This window comes from Vanessa tameamea, chromosome 2, assembly GCF_037043105.1.
Source record: "Vanessa tameamea isolate UH-Manoa-2023 chromosome 2, ilVanTame1 primary haplotype, whole genome shotgun sequence".
Lineage (NCBI taxonomy): Eukaryota > Metazoa > Arthropoda > Insecta > Lepidoptera > Nymphalidae > Vanessa > Vanessa tameamea.
The window spans coordinates 5907292-5931735 of NC_087310.1; the positions used below are offsets into that span (position 1 = coordinate 5907292).

Here is a 24444-nt window from a genome sequence, read left to right on the forward strand (position 1 = left end):
TATTCAATTTTGTATGTCAGTACAAATATTATGTTAATAATTCATTTTGTATTATTTAATATATTTTGAACTACAATATACTTCTATAATCTTCTGATGTACGAATTTATATGTGCCGACTTGAGTAAAAGCCCACGTCGGAATACTTATATATGTTTATAACCGCCTTTATTACGTACTGGATTAAACTTTTACTCAACAAGAAAACAGGCTTATTCTCGAGAATAAGAGTTTTGTGACTAATTGATTTTACTTATAAAGTTTGCTTCGTAACCTTATTTGAATACAGAATTGTTTAATCTAAATACTAAAATAAATATGTAATTATTTAAGAGAAAACCTATAACTAAACTAAATTTTATTCGTAACGTATGGAAAATAATGATTTAGCAAAACAATTTTAATTAATGTACATAATTACTAATTTAAGTAATTCGCTACCCCTCCACGTACTTCACACGGGTAAAAGGAAGATTTACCTGTTTTTAATATTCTTTTATCAATTTTATTTAAATTAAGGGACGATTTTTTGTAATTTCTCATAAAAAAAACGATTAAATCAATACTCATAAAATTTATATCAGCGCGTTTCGAAGAAGGTTTTAATATATTAAATGATTACATAAGAATCATGGTTTTACTTGCTTCAAATTTACACTATTGTTGAGACACATGTGAAGTTCATGTAAATCCTGAAAACATCCCACTTGTAAATTATATCCAAGACAATGACTTCCACAAACGGCTTCGATAACACTTATTATGGATTTGAGTAATTCTCCTTGCTTAATAGACATTTCGATTTTCTCCATAACATAAACATTTGTTACTTATAAACAAATCGTGTTTTTGAGCTCTTGATGGTAAAATAAAATAATAACAGAATAACAAAATTAAAAAAAAGATATTAACATTTTATTCTGATTGCTATTATGTATCTTGAAGTGAATTATATTTAGAGTACGAATATTTATCTAGTTCCTCGCCTAGATAATGAATTACTCACTGATGTACGGGAACATATTACTCCTCGAAACTAAAATTATACTCTTTAAGTAAGTTATAATAATTTAGACACATGTTTAACTGGCATTAATGTTCTGTAGATAACGAACCTAGATTTAACTCTATATTAGCATTTATTAAAAACCTGAGTGGTTTATTGATGCTAGCTGTAAGTATTTTGTTTTGTAAACTTTTATGTATAAATAAATAAATAAAGTATCTCAATAGTCATTGACGTTGAGTTAGTGCGTTTACCTTAATTTGATTAAAAAAAAATTCGTTTACTATTTATATATTCTCGTCTACTCGGCGTGGTATTAACATAAAAACAAAATATTATAACTCTGTCACAAATAACACATTTTACTCCAAAACAACAATTTCAATATGTTGCGCATAATGCTAACCTTTCGACTGTCACATCGGAGTCTCCCACAAGGTAAGAAAATAATCCCTAAAGGTACTAATAGATTATCGTTAAAATATGTTATTAACCTTATACCTATACAAATAAGGTTTAGTCTGCTTAATAGAATGTGTGGATATAAGTTGAAAGCGTCGAATAGTTTTTTGTCTTAGACCCACGTGGTGCACCACATGTTTAGGAACATCTCATCCCACTACAATCCGGGAGATAACGATATCTTAGATAAGCTTGTAGTTTTCTTATTGACGTATTTTGTTAATCGCAATATTATTATACAAAAAAGTAATTGATGATCTCTGTAGGTGAAAAGATTTTAAGTCAAAAGACGTAACATAAAAGTATTTTCAGTTATAAAATTTTTTTTATTGAATAGTACCATTTTAAAAGTGCAAAGAATTCGTTTGTAATTTATTTATGAATTTTATACTTTAAGACACCTTATATGAGTTATAACGGACACATAAAATGTTATTATATAAATAAATTAGTTTTGTGCTCTACCGTAAAGTAAAAAATATTTACATACGGCTCTTAGTAGATAGTAGCATATGCAATATTTTTTATAATAATAATAAAACTATAGATTTCGAGTAATTAGTTACTTTTCAAGGAAGTGTATAAAAAACATGTTAATTCCAAAATATTTATAAATTTATCTTCGGATACAATGAAGTAAATAAAATATGACAAAATCCAATGAATCAGAAATTCTCATGAAGACGAGTCGGTAGAGCCACATGTGCCGCACATTTGGAACGTCCTCCCTCAGCGCACGTAACCTCACCCCCTCTAAGGGAACCACTGAAAAAATTGGACCAGCGTACAAAAAATTGCACCTTTATTACAACGACATACGGTATATTTAATATTTGTAATTTAGGTATGGCGCATATTAAGATACCATGAGTAAGGGACATAATTTTTTTCTTCGAAATTAATTCTTAAGTTCAGTGACCTATTTCTTAACAATTTTGTTTTTGTCAACCATTTTTTACTGTTAATGACTATTGTGAAACAAAATTTAATATTTCTTAATAAATACATATGTTTATTAATATTATTATATAATTGTCAAATAAAAGTTATAAGTACGTTACAATTATTTAAGAAAATTATGATATTATTAAATTTTCAAATAAATATATATTTAAACCAATAGTTTTTGCAATGATGAGCAAAGAAATATTAACGAATCTGACTAAATATTAAATTCTTATTGGTCGCTTATTGCGTCATCGGCTTCCTTCGACCAATGAACACTTAGATTAAAATCAAATATTTAATGTTGTTTATTCTATGTATCAAACTTTTAATATTTTTAGAGTATTATTGCTTACTTATAGTATGATGTATTATGTAATTTTTAATGTACTAAAAAAGGTTTAATTTTCATAAATTAAATTTTGAAGGTAATGAAACCATGTCAATATTGTAATTTTTGTTTTCAATCAAAATCTATCTGAGACGTTCATCATCATGAAAATAAATCATCTGTCAACGTTCAATAGGTTTACAGATAAGATTAATATTCCAAGAATATACAGACTTACTTATTTTTCTTTTATTCTCTGATAATTTTAGTATATGTGAACACGCGCCATATCCAACATGTGGTTTCTTATAAGCATATGTAGTGCAATTGTTTGTGGTGTTTTAAGTCAATCTAGTAATATTTATTTACCCAAAGTTAATATTTCTCAAGGAACTGTCGTTGGGTCCATATCTGATGACGATACTTATTTTGAATTTTATGGTATCCCATATGCTGATTCGACGGCTGGTAGCAACAGATTTAAGGTTTTTATATATTAAAAAAATATATCATATGAATTATCTTTAATGTATTTTGAAAATAGAATAAAATAAAGTTACAAATATTTATATTTTTTTACATTCCTAATATCTAAGTTATTTTACTTATATCATTAAAAATATTTTTAGGCACCATCAACACCGCCTTTGTTTGAAGACGAGTTCATAGCTAATCGAAAAGATATAAAATGTGTCAAAGCTTCAGGAGTGGGTTACGAAGGTACCGAAGACTGTTTGACGATAAACGTTTTTACTCCGACACTCAATAATTCTAGACAATTATCTGTAATGGTTTGGATAAAAGGCAAAGAATTCGATAATGCTATTGATGCAGAACTATCATTCAAAAAGTTCTTGGAAAAAGAAGTTATAATTGTAAATATAAACTACAGAGAGTCAATCTTAGGATTCTTATGCCTTGGAACTGAAAGTGCTCCCGGAAACGCTGGTCTAAAAGATATAATAGCAGGATTAAAATGGATTCAAAATAATATTGCTGCTTTTGGTGGAAATCCTGATAATGTTAGTTTATTTGGGCATGGTAGTGGTGCAGCTGCAGTAGATTTAATTACTCTAACCCAATCAGCGGAAGGTCTTGTTCATAAGGCAATTTCACAAAGTGGAACAGCTTTGGCTCCATGGGCTGTAACTCGTAACAATTTGCGATATGCTATAATTGTTGCTGAAGCTCTTGGTCACAAAATAGATGATTTAGACACATTATCTGATGTGTTTTCAAGAACTAGTGTAGCTGCATTAATGGCTGTTATAAATGAACTTGATCTTACAGATAATTCACTAGCATTCGCCCCATGTGTCGAAAGAAGTATAGATAATATTGAACCATTACTATTAAAGTCACCTTACCAAACAATTATGGAAGGTGAACAATTGCAAATACCTTTCATGACTGGTTTTGTGGATATCGAAGGATCACTAAGAGCGGAAAAAGTTGTAAAAAGTGATTGGCTAGAGAGAATGAAAACATCTTTCATAGATTTTATTCAACCAGATTTAGATTTCTTATCAGAAGAGCAAGAGCTAGAAATAGCACAAGAAATTCAAGACTTTTACTTCAGTAATGACACAAGCGACGCTGATAGTGTTAGTGATTTCTTAACGTATCAAGGTGATACGATGATACTAATATCTGCTATTAGAGAAGCTCGTATGCGAACAGCTTCTTCAAACTCGTCAGTATATCTTTATCAGTTTTCTTATAAAGGCGATTTAAGTGAAGCACTTGATAGGCCATTGCCAATCGATGCTGCAGGACATGGAGAAGAATTAATTTATTTGTTCAACAAAAAAAATGATACTGGTATTAGTTCTCATGATCAGGCTATCGGCGAAATTTTAATAGAACGCTGGACTAACTTTGCTAAACATAGGTGACTAAAACTTAATTGACATTTAATTTTATCATATAAGATAATTTCCATTTTCATGTATGTGTTTAATTTTACCACTAATGGTCATAAAGTCGAAGATATTTTTCCTGAATATTTTGCGTGGAGTAAGGATATTTATTATTTGACTTATTATTAGCATTACTAATATTCCTTTTCTTCACAGTATCCCGACAAGTGAAACATCTCAAGTGACGTGGAATCCTTATACCTTTACTAGAAGCAATTACTTGCGTGTGCTGGACGAAACAGAAATAAATGAAAATTCTACTTTTGAGGTGGAATTAATAACGCCTCATCCTACCACTTTGGCTTTTTGGGACTCTTTATACGCCCAGCATTTTATTGATGCGAAAAGTATATGGAATCTTAACGATAGAGCTGAAGATGACGATACTGGAGGTGAAGGAGACGATGGAAATGATAACGGCGATGACGACAATAACACAGGAGGTGAAGGAGACGATGGAAATGATAACGGTGATGACGAAAATAACATAGGAGGTGAAGATGATAACAATGTGGACGATGAAAATAAACCTGATGACAGTGTTCCCGACTCAGCATCTACGACTGTAGGATACACGTTTGCGATTCTAATGCTATTTGCAATATTAGAGAAGTTTCACACCATGCAAATACTGTCATAATAACTTACTCGGTAGATTATGTAGCTACTGTATAAGTTATATGTAAGTTAAAATAAACGAGCTTAATTGGATTTTGCTGAGAAATCTAACTTAAGTAAATTATTGTTAAAGTAAATTATTTGAGAAAAAAAAACTAGAAAAATATTAGATTGTGATAATTTATAGCGTTAGAGTAAATGTTGACTTTTAAATTCATCAGATAAATTCATTATCTCGAAGTATTGAATGATTATATCTTATCGAATTTTTCAAGAGGTAGGTTTTTTTCTAGAAAAAATACTTATTGTAATATAATAAAAACATTTTGATATCTGATATATATCTTCTGTAATTCAATAGAAAAACATTCAAGCATGAATCGGAATCGCCAGTAAATAATAAATAAAACCGTATTTTTGTGCATAAAAACAGTAAGATTATAATTATTTAATATTTTTGTGTTGTGAGCTATACTCATGTATACGAATTTTAGTAAAATAGACATAGTATATAAGAAGCTTTTCATTGAATATACAACATTGAAGTTCATGGAACACACTTGCTAAAAATTGCTAAGACAAATAGTAAAAGTCTCTGTAGCCATAGAATTTTTTCTCATTTTGTCCCACCAATCTCTTTATCTGTACAAATTTAACATTGTTTTTTATTGTAATAAATCGTATAACGAAGTAGTATTCACTTTTTTCTTTTCTGTTAAAAACTCATTCTAAAGTCAATTTCCATTAAATATTGCTTAAAATATTAGAATGAACATAGTTCGCTGAGTCTATGTAGAAAACTTCAAACGCCTAGTACCCCGGATGCCATTCTTAGACTGCTAGGAACGAAGGTTGACATGATGCGGTTTCCGCAAGAAACGGTACACGAGCAAACTTCTCGTTCTTGCTTTGCTGGCTCTCAAGGTCTGGGGTCAGATTTTTGATCCTAAGCTATTCGTGTTAAGGACGATCAATTTTAAAATATGATATTTAGTGACAACCCCACAACTATGCCCCAGTAGTCCAGTGGAATAAAATATTCTTTGAATATATTGAATTTAAGATGAACTAGTAGTGCATTCAATACCGATAAGCTCGCTTTTCATGCATTTTTTTTAATAAAGTTAATATTTATTTACAATAAAGGTGTAAATTAGCGTGTTAAATGTCGGTGCATGAAAGTTCAGAGGGCTTGCGAGGCTTGTGTCAGCCGCGGAGCTTGGAAGGTCAGGTACGCGTTATGCTAATAACTATGCACTTGTTAGCTGAATGTCGTGCAAACTTAATTATTCTAACCTTGATCGTGCACGGTCTCTTGTACCTACGATTTGAAATAAAATATGGTGTACATACATACGTACTTAGTGTTGAAAGTTTAGGTTGAGGACTAAGTGTCGCGTTATCAATTATTGGTAGGGTCTTATACAAGTTTGTGTAAGTAGGTACTACTAACTGAAATATTTATTCACTCATATACAGTTATAGTTTGAAGAATGAGTCAGCCAGTGCAATTATATAACATCTTAGTTCCTCTCATTAGCGGTGCATTAGTAGTGAAAGCAATGGTTAACATTTCTCATCAGACCAGAGTTTATGAAAGATAGTAACCACACCCCATCAGGTGACCAATTCGCTTGATTTACTACCTATACTAAATCAATTGGAATAATACATCTGTATAATGTATATATTTTTAAACATATATATAATATTTTTACATAGATAGTCTGACCGTCTGAAAATATACAGCCTTTTTTTCTGTATCTATTTAACACACTGTTTACGAGCAAACCACGCGGTGCCCTGAACGTTTATATCAGACGTCATGATGAAAATACCAGGGGATGAAAATCTTCAGTGTCCGCAATACAAATATTCAGCCATAAGCAGGTATTTATATACCTCTCGTTGCATCACTTTATCGATTGTTTATTACAGAACAATATAAACCAATTTTATTAAGCACTCATTAAGAATGTTTACCGGCGTCGTCGATGTTGGCAGTAAAACCTATAGGGGAAGCCATAAAAACTGCAAAACTGCAAATTTAATATACCGTCGAACTGCAGCTGCGTTTGATCGTTAACATACGACTAAACAAATTAAAGGGTATGTTAAGATTTCTCTTGCTATAGTTATTTAGTAAGTATGTGAGTTATCCGTTGAAAATTCAGTTGACATATGCATATTTTAATGCTAATATTTATATTGTTGACTTTATAATATTGATATTATATGACGCACATGGCGAGTAATTTTTTTTTTCTAAAGAAATAGTGATAGCATTACAGACGTCGATACTGCATTATAACAAATAGCTACTATTTTCTTTATGTTTTGGTTGTATACATATGTATGTACATTGTATGTGGATTTTTTATCCATAGACATTTCTACACGAGGAGAACGGAAAACCGCCTTAAAGTATTTTTTACAGGCTCATCATTGGTAATATTACAAAATGTATTGTGTGCTTATGTTACATCACGTTGTTGTAATAATATATTGACTTATAATTTGCCTTTATTAGAAGGTTTTATAAATAATGTCAATATTACCAAATAGTATAAGAGAGAGGTAAAAATCATTATTACAGAATTCACCTTAACTCCTTCCTGTCCCGTCGGATTATAAGAGTGAGTTCAATATTTAAGGTATTTATGTAATGCACCTTTGAATGTAATGGGCTATACATTAATATTCTTATTAGAAAATTTCTGAAAACAGCATTCAATTAAAAATAATTCAAATAATCGTCCGCGGGTTTCATTTTATTATTACTAAAATAAACTTAATATCTTTATACTGTTCATTAGTCATTTAATATAAGTAGGTAAGTACATATGGACGGTGCATTTGGTTGAAATCGCCTTACACACGTGCTGTTGAGGATTTTTAACGTTACTCTTTCATTAAGAAATATTAGTACGGACGTGACCAATCTCATTTGTAGTTTTTTTTTATTATTTATATTTTGTCCCATGTAATGTTTAAAATTATAATTATGTTTTTTTTATGTAATTAATTAATAATTTACTTTTATTCAATTAAGTTGATGGTCGTAAATGTATGGTAAATGGTGGCTCGAATCCCGGATTAAGTTAAATGTTTTGTTACGTTAAAAGGTTATTTATGGTTTTTTATTTTGCTTAATAAATATGAAATGTCGTGGGTGGTGAGTCTGATATTTATCATTTTCCTTAATCGTATGGCATCCCATCGAATTATAAGAATCAAGGATTAGTGTGGGCGCCTTTGTGTACTTAACACACGCCTGCACTACGATATTTCTTGTACGGTTTGCTTGCTATTTATATATCATGTGGCTGTTATTTAGTAAATATAATTTTATTAATTGTAGACATGATATTAATACAACAATACTATTTCATAAATCAATGCACTGACGTAAGTTGCAGTAACAGCTAACGAATAGGTACAAGTTGATTTGTTTTATACTCGTATTACGAATACAAAGATTCTCTTTTCAAAATAATTTATGCTATATATGAAATATCAATTTAAAAAAGATTTATAGAATTTGTAACTAAATAAAATGATGCTAGAATAGCAGTTATTAAATTAGACCATGTCCACACTTATTCCACGTACGCACCGTACCGTCTATAGACGCCCGTGCCGCAGCCGCCTCTTTCGGGCCATGTGGCACATCCTGCCATGTTCAGGTTACACTGAGTGACGAATGCACCGTGTTTTGAATGTATGTACTCAGCTTAACTATTTAGTGCCTGTGATTTTGTACACTTGTAAATTTAAATAATGCAATATATGCAAAGATATTATATAATCTTTTTGAAAACTCAAATAGCCGTGTGGGACTTTTATATATACCATACTATTCGACATTTCTTCATACTGAGACAAGAAAGGCGTCACATAGCTATTCGGCTCATTGATCTGGTAACTTTATGATATCAATCAAATCAACAGATCTTCTTTATTAACAAGCATAAATGAGATGTGTTAAAGCGGCAGTTAAACCAAAAAAAACAATATAAGAAAAATAAATTTAATTTTAGCAGCTTTAGCTTATTGTGACATTAATTCAATTTAAAATCGAAGACCATCAATGCTGTTTGTTAGTAACATTTAGTTTTTAATAATTTCCGCGTCTTGATTTCTAGGAAATATGTAACAATGATTATTTTATTATATTAGTGGTTAGAACGCGTGCATCTTAACCGATGATTTCGGGTTCAAACCCAGGCAGGCACCACTGAATTTTCATGTGCTTAATTTGTGTTTATAAATCATCTCGTGCTCGGCGGTGAAGGAAAACATCGTGAGGAAACCTGCATGTGTCTAATTTCAACGAAATTCTGCCACATGTGTATTCCACCAACCCGCATTGGAGCAGCGTGGTGGAATATGCTCCATACCTTCTCCTCAACGGGAGAGGAGGCCTTAGCCCAGCAGTGGGAAATTTACAGGCTGATTATGATTATTTTTAAATTTGTAAGAGATTTATAGTTTGTATTGTTCTGTTTTCCATAATTACTAATAATTAATTATAAAATTGTAAATACATTTATTTAGAATAAAATATACTTATATATCTCACATCCGTATATTGATATTTTCTTCCTAACTGACTGACTAGGGTCTACTGCTTATTAAGAAACCACATAATATTATTATTTAATATTATGTGGCGAAAGGGCAAATAGGCTACGTAACGGTAAGTGGTCGACTCGTGGTGGAAGGTGGTGTGTGGGTACACATAGAAATTTACGTTGTAAAATCACCAATGCACCACCAACCTTGGGAGCTAAGATGTTATGTCCTTTGTGCCTGTTTGGCGGGACTCCACGAACCCAAACGACATTCAGATAATTCATGTATTAATTTTGTCAATCAAAAATCAAACATTGACCTTCGAAAAATATAATAAATAATAAATATAATAATTATTTTTTAATAATTTCTCTTATTTAGCTTGAGAATAAAAAAGTATTCATGTAATTAGATTTGTTTTTTTTTTAATTTATATTCGTTAACAATCATCATTCGTTTGTCCTTACAATATGTATATAAAATCGGCGTAGTGTATTTTCTCTTCCATACATCTCTTTATTTCTGTCTAGTCATTACTTATTGAATAATTTCTGCATTTAATTACCTCAAATTCGTCCAATCCACATTCGCTCTGCTTGATGGTCCATCCAATCAATCTGAGAATTTTAACCAATCAAATCATTGAATTTTAAGCTTATCAATCAATACAAACGAATACACACTTTTTTATATTGTAATCAGTGAAAACAAACAAATATTTTACACGATGTCCCCATGACACATAGTACTTTATCGATTTATAAGTTATCGATGTTGTTATATTCTGTTCGAACTTCGAACATAGTTTCAATGACAAAATATATTTACATGACAATGGGAAATTATATCCTTAGAGACCTCATGATTCCAATCCCTATATGGTGCGGTATGTATACTTGTACAAGTAAATAGTAATACCATTTTGAATATTTTGTATAAAGCCTATTTTATTTTATTTTAAGGTATTGCTTAAAAAGATATGTAAAAATATATGCGCATAATACAGGAAAAAGGTAAACAGCTTTATATTTAATACACTCATGTAAAATTATTTAAAGTGCTTGACTTACAACTACTTGTATTTTTAAGCGGAAATGACCTAGTGCTTAAAACCTTGCTGTTGTTGGTTAAGTTTAACGATCTTAACCGATAATAGTACAGTCACACCCAGGAAAGGACCACTGAATTTTCATTTGGTCGGTGGTGATAACAAACGTCGTAAGAAAACGTGCATGTGTTTAATTTCAGTAAAATTCTGCTATACGTATATATAAATTGGAGCAGCGTGTTGAAATTACCTCAAAACCAAAAGGTAGGTACTATATTTACAGGCTATTATTACAATTTAAGCGCATCCATCCATTATTACCCTATAATCAATAGCAAACACTCCCAAAGAAGGTTGACGTTAGGCCGTAATGTTTGTCTCAGTCAAACTAAAATTAAATTACAAATGAAATAGATAAGATAGATATACAGAAGGCAAAGACATATACATTATACATATATGTGGAGTTTCGTTTTTCATAAAATACGCTGTACCGACTCTAAGCAAACGTGATATGGAATGGTGAATTTGGTAAAAGAAAGAAAACAAATGATTATATAACTTGAATATTTATATAACTTGTATCGATAGAAAGTACTTTTGTATATATTATATGTACAATTTATACATCTAAGATGCAAGGCAATATACAAATTTAAATTCGGAGGAGAAAGTTTTATATCTTTGTTTTGCTATCGTATTAAAAGTAGTTGAAGTAGAATCTATACAACGGTTATAGTTCCGTAGACGAATATAGAAATTATCCTTGACCAATTCTCTGAATATCCTGTCGAAAATACACTAATCGAAAATAAACGAAATAAAATTAACTTATTTGATATTCTATGATTTGGTAAAAATATACAGGGACACCATGGAAATATTTAGGAAGGGAAAAAGTTCGAATTCCTTTGAAAAATGTTTTTCAAATTATGTATAAATAGAAAATGGAAGAGGAAATATACGCTACTTTATCAAAGTTTGAAACTGACTTACAAATTATATTTTATATTGAACATTATAGTATATTGGTTCATAAATGGTTCATAACCAAAATGATACCATATAATAAAAAAATTAATATATGATATATACAGACAAATAAAATAAGCTATTCCTTTTTTAATTGTTTAAGATAGTCCATTATTTTTTACTTTTATGTATTAACTTGATAAAGACGAAAACACATCCTTCTTTATCGATTAAACCCAATCGAGACGGTATTTTTCATAGTTTTTCGAACGTTGTCGAACTGTCAAACTGACAAACACTGAAAAATGCTTTGAACAGCCAGACCGCTGAATTATAGAGCGCTCGTGTTCGATATGCTTTTAGAGAAATGAACTGTTTGTCTGAAACAACTTCTGGAGCTTAATACGTCTTAGCTCCTGTGATACGAGGGCTGAGTAATTGCTACTATGTTGAGAACAATTTGAATCAATGATCTGAGGGATTATTGCAACTTTATAGATAAGTGCTCCATAGAGTTATTACTCTATTTTAAGTGTTTCTGGTTATTAATCAGTTATTCGACGTATAGTAAGTACTTCACAGATCTGCGTATGGATCAAATTATTTTATTCGCAGTATGATTTTCACTTAGTTATTGAAAAATGTTTAATTTTGGGTAAATATTAAACTTGCGCAGAAGACACTTTAGTGAGCCCATATATATCATTTTGTGAACGCTTTTTCTCGCACTCTTAGTCTGATGGGATGGGATTTTTGAGGCTTAATAACTATTAATTGTGAATGTTTTGGCAGAATTTGAATGGGGAACGTCATGACCAGCATCCGTACAAACTACCCGCTGTAACGAGGCAATTAATTTTGTTTATTATTTAAGTATAAATAATATACAAACGTTTTTTAAACAAATTGAATTTAATGTGATAACACTAAACGATGACTTTTTTAAAACGGTAAACTAATATATATTTTTGTTTATTCTATATTCAAATCAGTTTAATATAATTCTCGATTGACCATATAATTAAATTCTAAAAAAAAATATATAAATGTATTACGTCACTTGAATATTTAGAAATGTAAATTTCTCAGCATTAACTTAAAAATAAGTCGTGTGCGTGTCTAGAGAGTTTTATAATAGCATGAAGTTTATATGAATTTTAAAAGGAAAAACTTTTTATTATTCAAAACTAGCCATAAATGGTAAAAGTAAATTTATTATTCGTATTTAACTTAGATTTCTCGTACATTGATTTATCTCATTAAAATAAAATATTTAAACAGAAAAAACGAAATTTATAATTATAAAAAGAAATATGAACATATACGTAATTCTCTTAAAAAGTATAGAATCGGATGTAAGGGACATAATATACAATGAGAAGTGTGAACGAAAGAGCAGAACTGGAACCTGTGGCCTTTAACTTTGTTACTTAAGTTAGTTATTTATCTCTCTTTGTTACCTTTAATTTGTCATTCGAAAGACAAAGACAAAAGCATTGTTTAACTAATCGTCTCTCTCTTGTCTAAGGTAAAGTCGTAATTTTTTTATTTTGTGATTCAACTATTAATCAGCCATTTGTTAAGCCAATCGGCTAAGAAGAACAAAATGTATACTTGACATATCTAAATCCTAGGGAGCAACTATGACAAAATCCTGCAACAAGCCAACAGGCAATAAATCAAATAGACCTTATATCGTTTATAAAGTTATTTCCTTAACTAACAATTCCGAACACTTATCGACTTCAGTAATCACAGTAAATTGTTTCGATTCAACAGTAAGTGGTATCCTGTCTTGTTATTAAGTTATAATGCATTCTTTTTCGAGTAGAATAGTAACGATTGAATATTCGACATGTCGCAGAATAAGAAAATGACGTAATAATGTTTGCTTTATTCCTTTGTAGTTATTTATAAATATAATCAATTGTGGCAGTTCAAAATATTTCTTTTAATTGACCTCTTAATGGGATTGCAGTTCACAACATTATTTACATAATCCGATTAAACGACTAAGACAGAACAATCTGATACAGTACAACAGCACGGCCAACATACATTAGCAGCCTGCAAATTTCCCACTGCTGGGCTAAGGCCTCCTCTCCCTTTGAGGAGAAGGTTTGGAGCATATTCCACCGCGCTGCTCCAATGCGGGTTGGTGGAATACAGATGTGGCAGAATTTCGTTGAAATTAGACACATGCACATTTAGGTATTCTTCGAGGCATTACCGTGTAACCACTATCAAATTCCAGAATCGGGGCCACAACTGAGAATTTTTCAACAGAACACCCAAATAATTTTTATCGGTCAATTCCAGGTGAGCTATACTTCTATAAAAAATTGTAAATAGGTTAATATTTTTAAATGCAATCCTTAATACTTTATATTCACTAATAATATGTTACCAATTAATTTCAGTCAGCTATTCACCGACACGAGATTTAAATATGTATTACAGGATTCTCACCTTTCGATTAACTTGTCAAGTGTGTAAAGATTATTATATATATTTTTTGGTTCGTATAAAAACTAACAAAGAACTAAATGAAATTGTAAAGTTTATGTAACTGTACGTTTTATTGCAGGCTTCAGAAAAATATAAGTGTTGCTGACTTCATGATTAACAGCAATTTTTAGCTGAACAAAAGCGTTATTGCTTCAGCAACACATTGCGGGGATTCGTATCTTTACATCATAAATATTTCTGATACTATTTTAACGTCTGAGTTCTTTATATGAAGTGTGGTAAATATAAAAGAATCATGTTATTAAAATGTTAATTAAAAAATAAACATGACATTTTTAATTAAAAAAAAAAAAAATCTTGAATAAGAAACATGTTTTTAAAAATATCAAGCGTTCCTTTCGAATTAATTGAGATCTTTAACTGTTATTTTTTTGATATCGGAGCGTTTATATGACATGAATTTAACAGGGTGAAAAGCGAATAAATCTCAGAATCCTTGGTAATACAAAAATAATGAAGCTGTTGATAATGACATTTTAAAATGAAATATCTATATTTAAATCCAAGCTTTTTTTAAATCCAAGTAGATGCTAAAATTAATGAATCCAGTATCCTAGATTTTAGTGACAAAAGTGTTTTCAAAATTTTATCGAAATCATTTGTAAGAAATCAGTTGCAGGATTTGACCCATAGATGATAAAAGGTTCAAATAGACAATTATATATATTCTAACATCAAGCAACAATACTTACCGTACAATTCTATTCCGGTTTTGGTCAATGGTGGTCAAGGATGAGTGAGCCAATGTAACTACAGGCACAAGGAACATATTTCAATTCCCAAGGTTGTTGGCACATTTCCGATGTAATTTATGGTTAAAATTTCACACGATACCAATGTCTTTTAGCAGTGGTGGTTACGTACAATCAGTTGGCCCATATGCTCGTCCAACCAACGCATGCTAAAAAAGAAAATAATGGTTGGCGATCCAAGGCTTATTGAACAGAGAATATGCCTGATTAAAAATATAACTAAATATATAATAAAGGTATTTTTTCACTTATTTATAATAATTTATATTTCAGATAGTCTTGTTATCTTGTCTGTTTGAGAAACTATTTGAAACGTGATGAGATGTAGGCGGATCACATGTCCTTTCATGAGCACGTGAGCATTGCGAAGTTAATTTAACACAGTAATTTAAAATCTAAAATTTATAGGACTGTATTTTTAAAGCCTGCGATTTCAAAACAGATTATTTCACAATGAAATTACAGAATGTCTATTTTATGATACATATTAATGGAACAAAACAAAATAACAAACACACACGAATACGAACACGGGATCGGTTTCTACTTAGATTCGAGCTAATATAACTATACTGAAAGATAATGCCTTCTTTCTATTTACAATGATGAACTGGTTTGTCTCAACTATATGTTTATTTAAATTATATACTTTTGCCTAGCCAATTTTCATGCTCATCATTATGGCGCGGATCGGAACATTTCTTAGCATACGTTTGAGCTATGCCCCACGTAGAATATGGAAAGGCAGATCTTAATTGGAGTGGGAACGGAAAAGGCCAATATCAGCCGGCGGTACTCAAACAGCGCCGACGTCTGGATTTTAAAAAGTTAGGTGTAAACCTGGGGCGGTGGATGCGTGGCGCCTCGCATGTCTTATTTAAGACGGCCCTGAGAAGCATGGAATTCGGGATGGCCTCGTGCTGCCGTGAAACTACAAAAAAATCAAAATATAATCCTAAGTTTTTTTTTCTGCGAAACCCATTCGACATATTTTTGAATTTATCTATTTTAAATAAAATCATTCAGACGAAATTATTTAAATTTTTTTTCTTTCAATTTTTTTTTTTTAAATCTATCCATTATCAATTATTCCTATTAATTATTATCCATTATTAATCAGATCAAATATTTTAATAAACAAAACTATAATTATAAAAAAAACTAATGTTTCATTGTACGTATTTTTTCTACTGCATATGCAAAACCATTCATCCGATTGTGAAACTGACGGTCGTTTCCGATCCTTGTGTGTAGCCCTAATTTGTAGAGAGTACTGTATAAAAGTAAAGGGAAAGTACAGAAATAAAATTTGAAATTTGATGACGTATTTCGTAATTTTTAATTATTATCATGCTGTATTATACCACTTATACGTAATTATTTATTTAATATAAACACGTAAAAGATTGCGTGTGACATTCTCATAATAGGTTAAATATACTTGCTTTGTAGTAAGATTAAGAGTTTTATTTGTTTTATGAAAACGAAAGAAAATTTTACGAAATTTCACAATTTAATTTAATATATGATTTGACAATAATTAGTAATTAATTTTTAGGAATATTTGAACGTAGTAATAATTCAAAGTGCTTAATTCTGAAAAATAAACATATCTTGAGTCGTGACAAAACATATGTAGACATACATATAGAGAATAAAAACGGGTATATAACAAATAATAGCAACCTGTAAATGCCCCACTGCTGGACTAAGGCCTCTCAATTTTGAGGAGAAGGCTCGGAGCTTATTCCGCAACGCTGCTCCAATGCGGTTTCAATGTGGTAGAATTTCATCGAAATTAGACACATGTAAGTTTCCTCACGATGTTTTCCTTGTTTTCACTGCCAAGCACGAGATGAATTTTGAGCACAGGTAACGTAAACGGTTATATGCTTTTATATGAATATTTATATATAATTATGTCGTTCGTTTGTTTTAAGGTGTCGTTCCTTGATGTCTTTAGCTTATGAGTTATTTTTTCATATTTGTTGTAAAGTTATTTGAGTTCATTATTTTCACGGTAACATGGGAAAACGATCATCGTGACGTAGTAGTAGACAATTGGGTACCGACTTTTAGTGGGGACTTATCTAATTTAATTTGTTAACGTCATTACCAATATGAAAAAAAAAATACCATCGTTATATTATAATCATAATTATAATATAACGAATAATTTATAAAAAAATACCGCAATATATGTTATTATTACAAAAAGGGAAATCTTTATTCAATATCAAGTTTGAACTTAACAAATAATTTATTGTTTATTTGAAGTATAGTAATTCCGTATATAATAAATATGTTTTAAAAAATACTTAACGTGTTAAATATTATCATTTAAAGTACTTCCTTTATCTCTCAGAATTTTTAATGATTGTAACCTCAATTTAATTGTGGTTTTATTACATTAAAATCAGCATAGCTGATATGCTTTAATAAAATAAAAAAAATGTTGATAAAGTTAGTTTATTTCATAATATTATTAAATATGATATAAATATTCAAAAAAATAAATGATTAAATTCTGCAATAGATATCAAATACCAAAATATCTTGTCCTAGATTTTCTTCGTTGCAGGTAGTTATTTAAAGCCCATATCAGACTCAGTTACATTGGATGTCGCTCAATTTCCATTAATACACTACCGGGTTAAGCGGTTTTCTATGTTGCACTGTCCAGAAATAATTCAGCCTTTGCAATTCATATTATTTCGACGACCGTTAAAAGGTTTTAATTTAATTAATTTGGCCGTGCATTCGTTTTAACAATGACGCTCTTTGTGACCAGATTCAATGCGGTTTATTTTTATTAAATTGATTTTATATTATACTAACTGGTAATTAGGAAGATAATGTTATTAATTTTCTTCGAATTAGTTCACATCAATGTTGGTTATTCAGATCATTGTTTTTATTTACGTTCATTGTCTTAATTATGTTTTGGAAAGCTCTGGTTGTGCCGAGATGGCCAAGTGAGACATCTGAATCATGTGCTTATTTTTATTTTTTATATATGTTTGGTGATGAAGTTATACACTATAAGGAAACAAACCTTAAACATTCTTTTCAAGAGATAAAGAGGCCTTAGCCCAAAAGTTACTTTTACTTTAACACTTGTACTTATTGCTTTATATGTTTTAATTTTATAATTAAAATTTTGGAAATTTCGTAATATGTCTATATAGAGACATGATCATTTATTTATATCGATATGTCTTGATACACAGGTTTTTTTTTAAAAGAATAAGAATTAAAAAAAATAAAAATAATTTAAAAAAAGGATACAGATGAATTTTGGTTTTTATATCCATAAGAAAGATATAAGATTGTATAATAATACAAGTAATAAAGTTTAAGGTTATCAATTATAATTGATTTCTGCTTTACAAGGAAGATAAATGAAAATCAAAAACACTCCCGGCGACCTTACTTGTCAACTAGCGCAATCCTAACCTCAATCCACAAAACACTAAAATAAAAGGCCAATAGGTCTAAGGGTCACTCGCTAAGTGGAGGTGACATTTCAGTGTGCATAATTGGGAACGGAACTGACGGCCACCCCGGCAGGGGGACGTCAGGCGTCGACGTGTCAAGTCGGGGGCCTGAATTATATATTGTAGAGTAGGCGGATGGCTCTGCCACTTATCTGGCTCTGAATAATATATGCAACAGCAATGGAGTTGGTTTGTTTAAACAGTTGCATTGTGACTCGCTTTGAACTGGGGTTTGGTAACTTGCATCTGTAACAGTTTGTATATTCATCATGAAGTTTCACTGCATGTTAATTTTAACTGTGAAATGAAAGTGTTTGTTTGTATGTTAGGTAATAATTCCATGGCTAACAAGCATGTTGTATTGTTCAAAAGAGTTATTTTCCTTTTTTGTAAGTTAATATAATTGAAACTAATCAGGTTAATAGATCTATGAATGATTTTAAAATGATTCTTTTTCAATTTTATTCATTTGTTTTCGTAATTAATTTACTTTTTTATAGAGAAAGTAACAGATATTCTTTGAAATGTTTATATTCAATGAAGTCATTACAACCGACTGTAAAAAAAACAGCTATTTCGAATTTCGACACACTGTTAAAAGTTAGTTTATAATAATCAACTTGAACAAACATTTAAATTTTTTTATTGCTGAACCATAAACACGTTGGTTATTATAGCGCCATACATCACCAGTCATATCAACAGTTTATAGAAAAAGGGACATTATAGTGAACTGTTGGAGAAAATTAAAAAGCTATAACTCGTGCGTGTGCGTCGATCTGTTGCAGTGCGCGCGCAGGTGTCCCGCCGGATGCGACTGAAAGAACGGAAACGTGGGGGACTGATGTGTTCTTAAATGAAGGATAGTAATATGAATTTCGTGTTTTTGACTTCCATCTACATTATGATTGTTTTATTTTCCTTAGTTTAGTTAAACACTATTTTTTTACAATTAAAATTCATTATGGTTTAGTATATACCTAATAACCCACTACTGGGATGTATATTTTTATCTAAATAGTATTCTAGTGCAAACGCTAGGTACAGGTTAGCCTAAAAGTTGAGAACTATACCAATTATGAAATGACTTATAACCTTTAACGGTCCGAATGATTCGGCTATCACGGGTTCGCTTCAATATATTTCAAAGGTACTGTGCAAACTTATTAAATATTTGTATGTAAATATTTTTTATAATTTGTATAATGAATTAAAAGTAATTTCATTTACACAAATATTTGAATGAATTTAAGATAAATATTCTCTCTAAGAGTCCTTAATCAATAAAATATATTAAATAAACATTGAACTTGTTTGAACTATATTCGAAATACGAACAAGTAGACGAAAGAGAATTTCATATGACAACAGCTGATGATTTCCTTGAATACTGGTTGTAATAATTCACACAGCGCTAATTACTGCCGTAGAACTGGTATGACGTGTAATTATTAAGCTTTGTTTTTGAATCAATGATAATAACGGCATAGTCCTGAAAGCGCTCTAGACCCGTCATTTGTAATTATTTGTAATTTTGCATTGAGTTTTGCGATAAATATTACGATGAACCAGTAGTTATATGACTCGTAGTTCACAGGGTATTAAATAGATAACTAACAGGTAGAAAAAGGATAGTTTATCAAACAGCAAGTTTTGTTTGTACATAAGATATCATTATTGATTTCTCTGACCATAAGAATTCAATAACAGTGACGATAACTACTCATGTAATATGTATATAAAACTTTTATTTAAGAATGACCATGTATTTTATTGTGTTAATAAGACTATTAAACGAACTACAGCACTGGTGTATTGTTTATTAAGATTTCTTATTTATTTATAATTATGAATATATATGTAAATAATATTATATATATTATATATTATATAATTTATAAATATCTATAATCTGCTTTATATTCTATTTATTAGTATTTTTTTGTATTTATGTATTTGCTATATTTATTGAGTTGTATTCGTTATTATTTCATAATGTAAGTTTTTACTGCACCACCATATTGCCGTCTTCCATACACATTATCCTTCTAACCCAAAGGTTGTCTGGAAGAAATGGCTTATAAGCCATAAGACCGCCTTTTGCTTGGCCAATTTTCTTTTAAACAAAATATATTTTGTATCTTTTTGTATATTTGGTGTGCAATAAAGAGTTAAATAAATAAATAAATAAATAATAAATATGGGATTTAGTAGATATAAACTTAATCTGTAATTAAATAACTATATTTTATCGTGGCTCGTTAATTTTATTACACTTTTATATATTGTGTAAAATTTTACTTCCTGGTTATTGTTGGTTAATGTTTTCTTATTTAATTTATTTATGTTAATGATTTATTACTTTTTAATCTTGTATTGAATATATATAATATTTTATAAGTAGGGCGATGGGCAAATGAGCCACTTGGTAGTAAGTCACCACCGCTCAAGAAATATTAACCAATCCTTACATCCCCAATGCACCACCATCCTTATGTGATCTATCTGATCTATATGTGATTATGGGAGCTAAGTCATGTCCCTTGTGCCTGTAATTACACTGACTCACTCAAATCTAAAACCGAACGACAATAATATTAATTATTGCTCTTTGTTGATAGAATATCTAATGAGTACCCTAAACAGGCATGCTCAGCCCTACTACAAAAACCTATGTACGGTAAAATAAATTGTAGTATGTCAATATAAACATGAAAATATATTAAACAATTTTTCATTAGACACAATGTTCAAGTTTCAAAACATAATAAATCATTGGAAATTTAATTATTGTTTCATTTAGTAGACGTTGAACGTGTTAGGAATAGTAGGATAAATGACAATTATATTTTACCGGATCGTTAACACTAGCATTGGCTGTGTTTTCAATTTGGTTAAAGGAGTAAAATTTGTGGTGACAGAAAATCTTACTAAGAATTTTCACTGAAATAGCTTACAATCGGTTTCAAGTCTTCAGAAACTTATCAAACATGTTGTACGTTGTTATAATTTGAATGTTCAGAAGGGCTCATAATCCATAGTAAATTCGCTGAAAGATCAAGAAATTTTATTTTCTATTTTATTCTATTTTTTGTTTATTTTCTACTTCCAGTCTTTAATTTCTAAAAGATGTCATTCCTAGAAAAAGAATTATCCTTTGTTACCTACTCTTTTTTAATTGTAAGTTGTCATATATTATATACCTATATATTTAAAAATAATATATTAATAAAGTCCTATTAGATATGAGGTGATTAAAAGATAACTGAAGTTACTGACTTAGGTCAGATAAGCAAGCTGAAGTGGGCCGTTCACATCTGCCGCAGATCTGATAACGACTGGGGTAGCTTACTTAAGAGAGGACGTCTTCAGAGTGAATGGATTGAGAATATACTATAATTTTCGCCAACAATTTAACATAATCTCAGGAACACTCCTCATCAACAATTCTTAAAAGGCCAATTTTCCCTACAAAAGAACGATTGCGGTTGTTTAGTCTGTAATCAAATAATTATATTATTTTATTTTATTTAAATTTATTGAAAAAGTTACACCATCAACAAACGATCAGTAAACAAAGTGATACGTCTTTAAAGTTGTAACCTTCAAAAATCTAAACCAATCTAACCTGCATCAAATATAAAATCAAATTATAATAACTGATTTATATAATAATTAAAATGAAGACATGATGATGATGATTCACTTTTGATCGATTTGGCCACAGCGACTATACATAAGGGAGAATATCCAACTGCGGAGAATATATTGTAATGCACTAGAGTGTGCGCAAACATAATTCAATGAGACGACAAATCCGATACAACCGGAACCACACGGCTCTGGGCTTCATGCTCTTTCCGAGGCACGGGTTTGTAAAAGCTGCCAACTGTGATCTGCTAATGAAATCCTAAACAAAAGAATCAAACAACTTTCTATTGGCTCGACCTTGGTTTTACTAGAACCTTGGGATTTGCAGCGGTGACCAAGCTAGCCGTTAGATCAATGAGACATTTACAATTAAACACAATTTAATTTAAAGTGAACTTATTATATAATATTGGGAGTTATAATATTATTTTGATCCCACAATCAGAATATATTATATGCACATTAATTAGAGTCCAATTCTGATAAGCTTATTAAAAAAAATATATAAAAATATTATTTAACAAAGACGGTGTTCCAATAATTTCAGTAAAGTAAAACGAATGCATGAAAAATTTATTAAATCAACGCCCTTTCAAAGTAAGCACGGGCCTTGCGTTAGGGGAAGTGTTGGATGATCAAATAATGCAGTCAACGTGAAAATTAATTTCACGTGGGTTCATTATCGTTCCCCTAAATCGTTCCCTTTGAAAGAAATGTTACTTTTTTCTTTACGATGTCGTAAATTTTAAGAAGCGGGTTATTATTTAAGATGTTCTAAAGTCATTCAATCTTATTTCAATATGTAAATATATATTTAAATAATACTTATCAATGATTATATGTGTCATTTTGAAAAATATATTTATTTTATTTTTCAAGCATTTAACTAAATGCACCTTCTTTTTCATTTTATTTTGTTGCGAAGATAAATTATTTAAAAAAATTGTGGTTGAAAATATTTGATATTAGTTTATGATAATATAAATTAAACTATGATAATTATCAAAAAAACATATCGTAGCACTGAATTTCATTCATTCAGCGGATGCAAAGGTCTTCGTTAGCGGTGGCGCCGTCGTCGGGTCAACGCCCGCTCGTTTTTAAGCCCACCGGCTGGGCCCGCTTCCTGTCACAATTAGTCGATTTTTTCTTTCACCACCGTAACAGGAATAACATTTTTTGTCACGGTTAAGATTGATGCTCGTCGATGAATCTCATTTTACAGTTAATGTAATCATGCTCTAAAAATCATACGTACGAATCTTCAATTACTGATTAAAACATTTTCAAATTCATAAATATATTAATATTCATAAACGTAAATTTTATAGAACATTTCTTTCACGTAGATAATTTTGCTTATAAGGTAAAACTGCATTATTTTATCAAATAATCTATTCGGATCTGTTGCATTGCTAATTAGAATTGACACATCAGGCCAGACGGAAATACCTCTGTCTGGCTCTAGTGGGGTTGGGAGCTACCCCCTTATCTCGTTGTTTTGCCTAAAAGCACTCATTCATTTTAATCTCTATTTCTCTCGTCATAAGGTTTATTTGCGGACACAATGCACTCGCGTGTTGCAATAATGATATTTGACAAGACTACTCTTCATAAGCTCGTTGGTTTTTTAATCAGAATCTCTCTGATTTCATATGACTTTTTAATGGAGAGAACAAATTTCACACTGTTATTGTTGAACTATTTCTATATTATAAGCAAATATAAATAATATAATTGTCTATTACAATAACTGTGTTCGATAATATATTGAATCTCGTCGAAAACAAGTCGGGACAACGTTTTATTCCAAATTAAATATTTACCACAGAAAACACAGTAATGTTTGTATGTAAAACGTAGACGTATGACGTAGACGATGCAAAATATACATTTATAATACTAAGATGCCGATTATTCAGTAAGTAAATAGTATTATGATAATTAGATACGTGATTATTTAATTATAAATATATACAGAAATAACAACATTTATTTTGTAATTTTAATTTTATTGTTTCTTTATATAAGTATTCAAATAAATTAAGCATTAAAGTATGTTTTGTATTTTTTTCTTGTCCAGCGGGTAAATAAGTAATAAAATAGAAATCCAGTATAGTTTAATTTGCCTTTCCCTAA

At 30.2% G+C, this 24444-nt stretch overlaps 2 protein-coding genes across 7 annotated transcripts in view; one reads left to right on the plus strand and one right to left on the minus strand.

The window, feature by feature from the left end:
* LOC113401431 (myocyte-specific enhancer factor 2) overlaps positions 1 to 24444 on the minus strand; it is a 127118-nt gene that overhangs the window by 59421 nt on the left and 43253 nt on the right. The gene's annotated exons all lie outside the window — the stretch shown is intronic.
* Positions 3015 to 5409, plus strand: LOC113401380 (venom carboxylesterase-6-like). The gene is made up of 3 exons (XM_026641278.2): positions 3015 to 3229; positions 3374 to 4635; positions 4820 to 5409. Exons 1-3 carry the CDS (start codon positions 3041 to 3043, stop codon positions 5301 to 5303), a joined length of 1935 nt encoding a protein of 644 aa, XP_026497063.2. The 5' UTR covers positions 3015 to 3040; the 3' UTR covers positions 5304 to 5409.

Excerpts from the sequence above, each read along its gene's own strand:
- LOC113401380 (XM_026641278.2), top strand. The coding sequence starts at position 3,041 with ATGTGGTTTCTTATAAGCATATGTAGTGCAATTGTTTGTGGTGTTTTA. Across the intron at positions 3,230-3,373 it reads CTGGTAGCAACAGATTTAAG|GCACCATCAACACCGCCTTT; the intron begins GTTTTTATATAT and ends AAATATTTTTAG. Across the intron at positions 4,636-4,819 it reads ACTAACTTTGCTAAACATAG|TATCCCGACAAGTGAAACAT; the intron begins GTGACTAAAACT and ends TTTTCTTCACAG.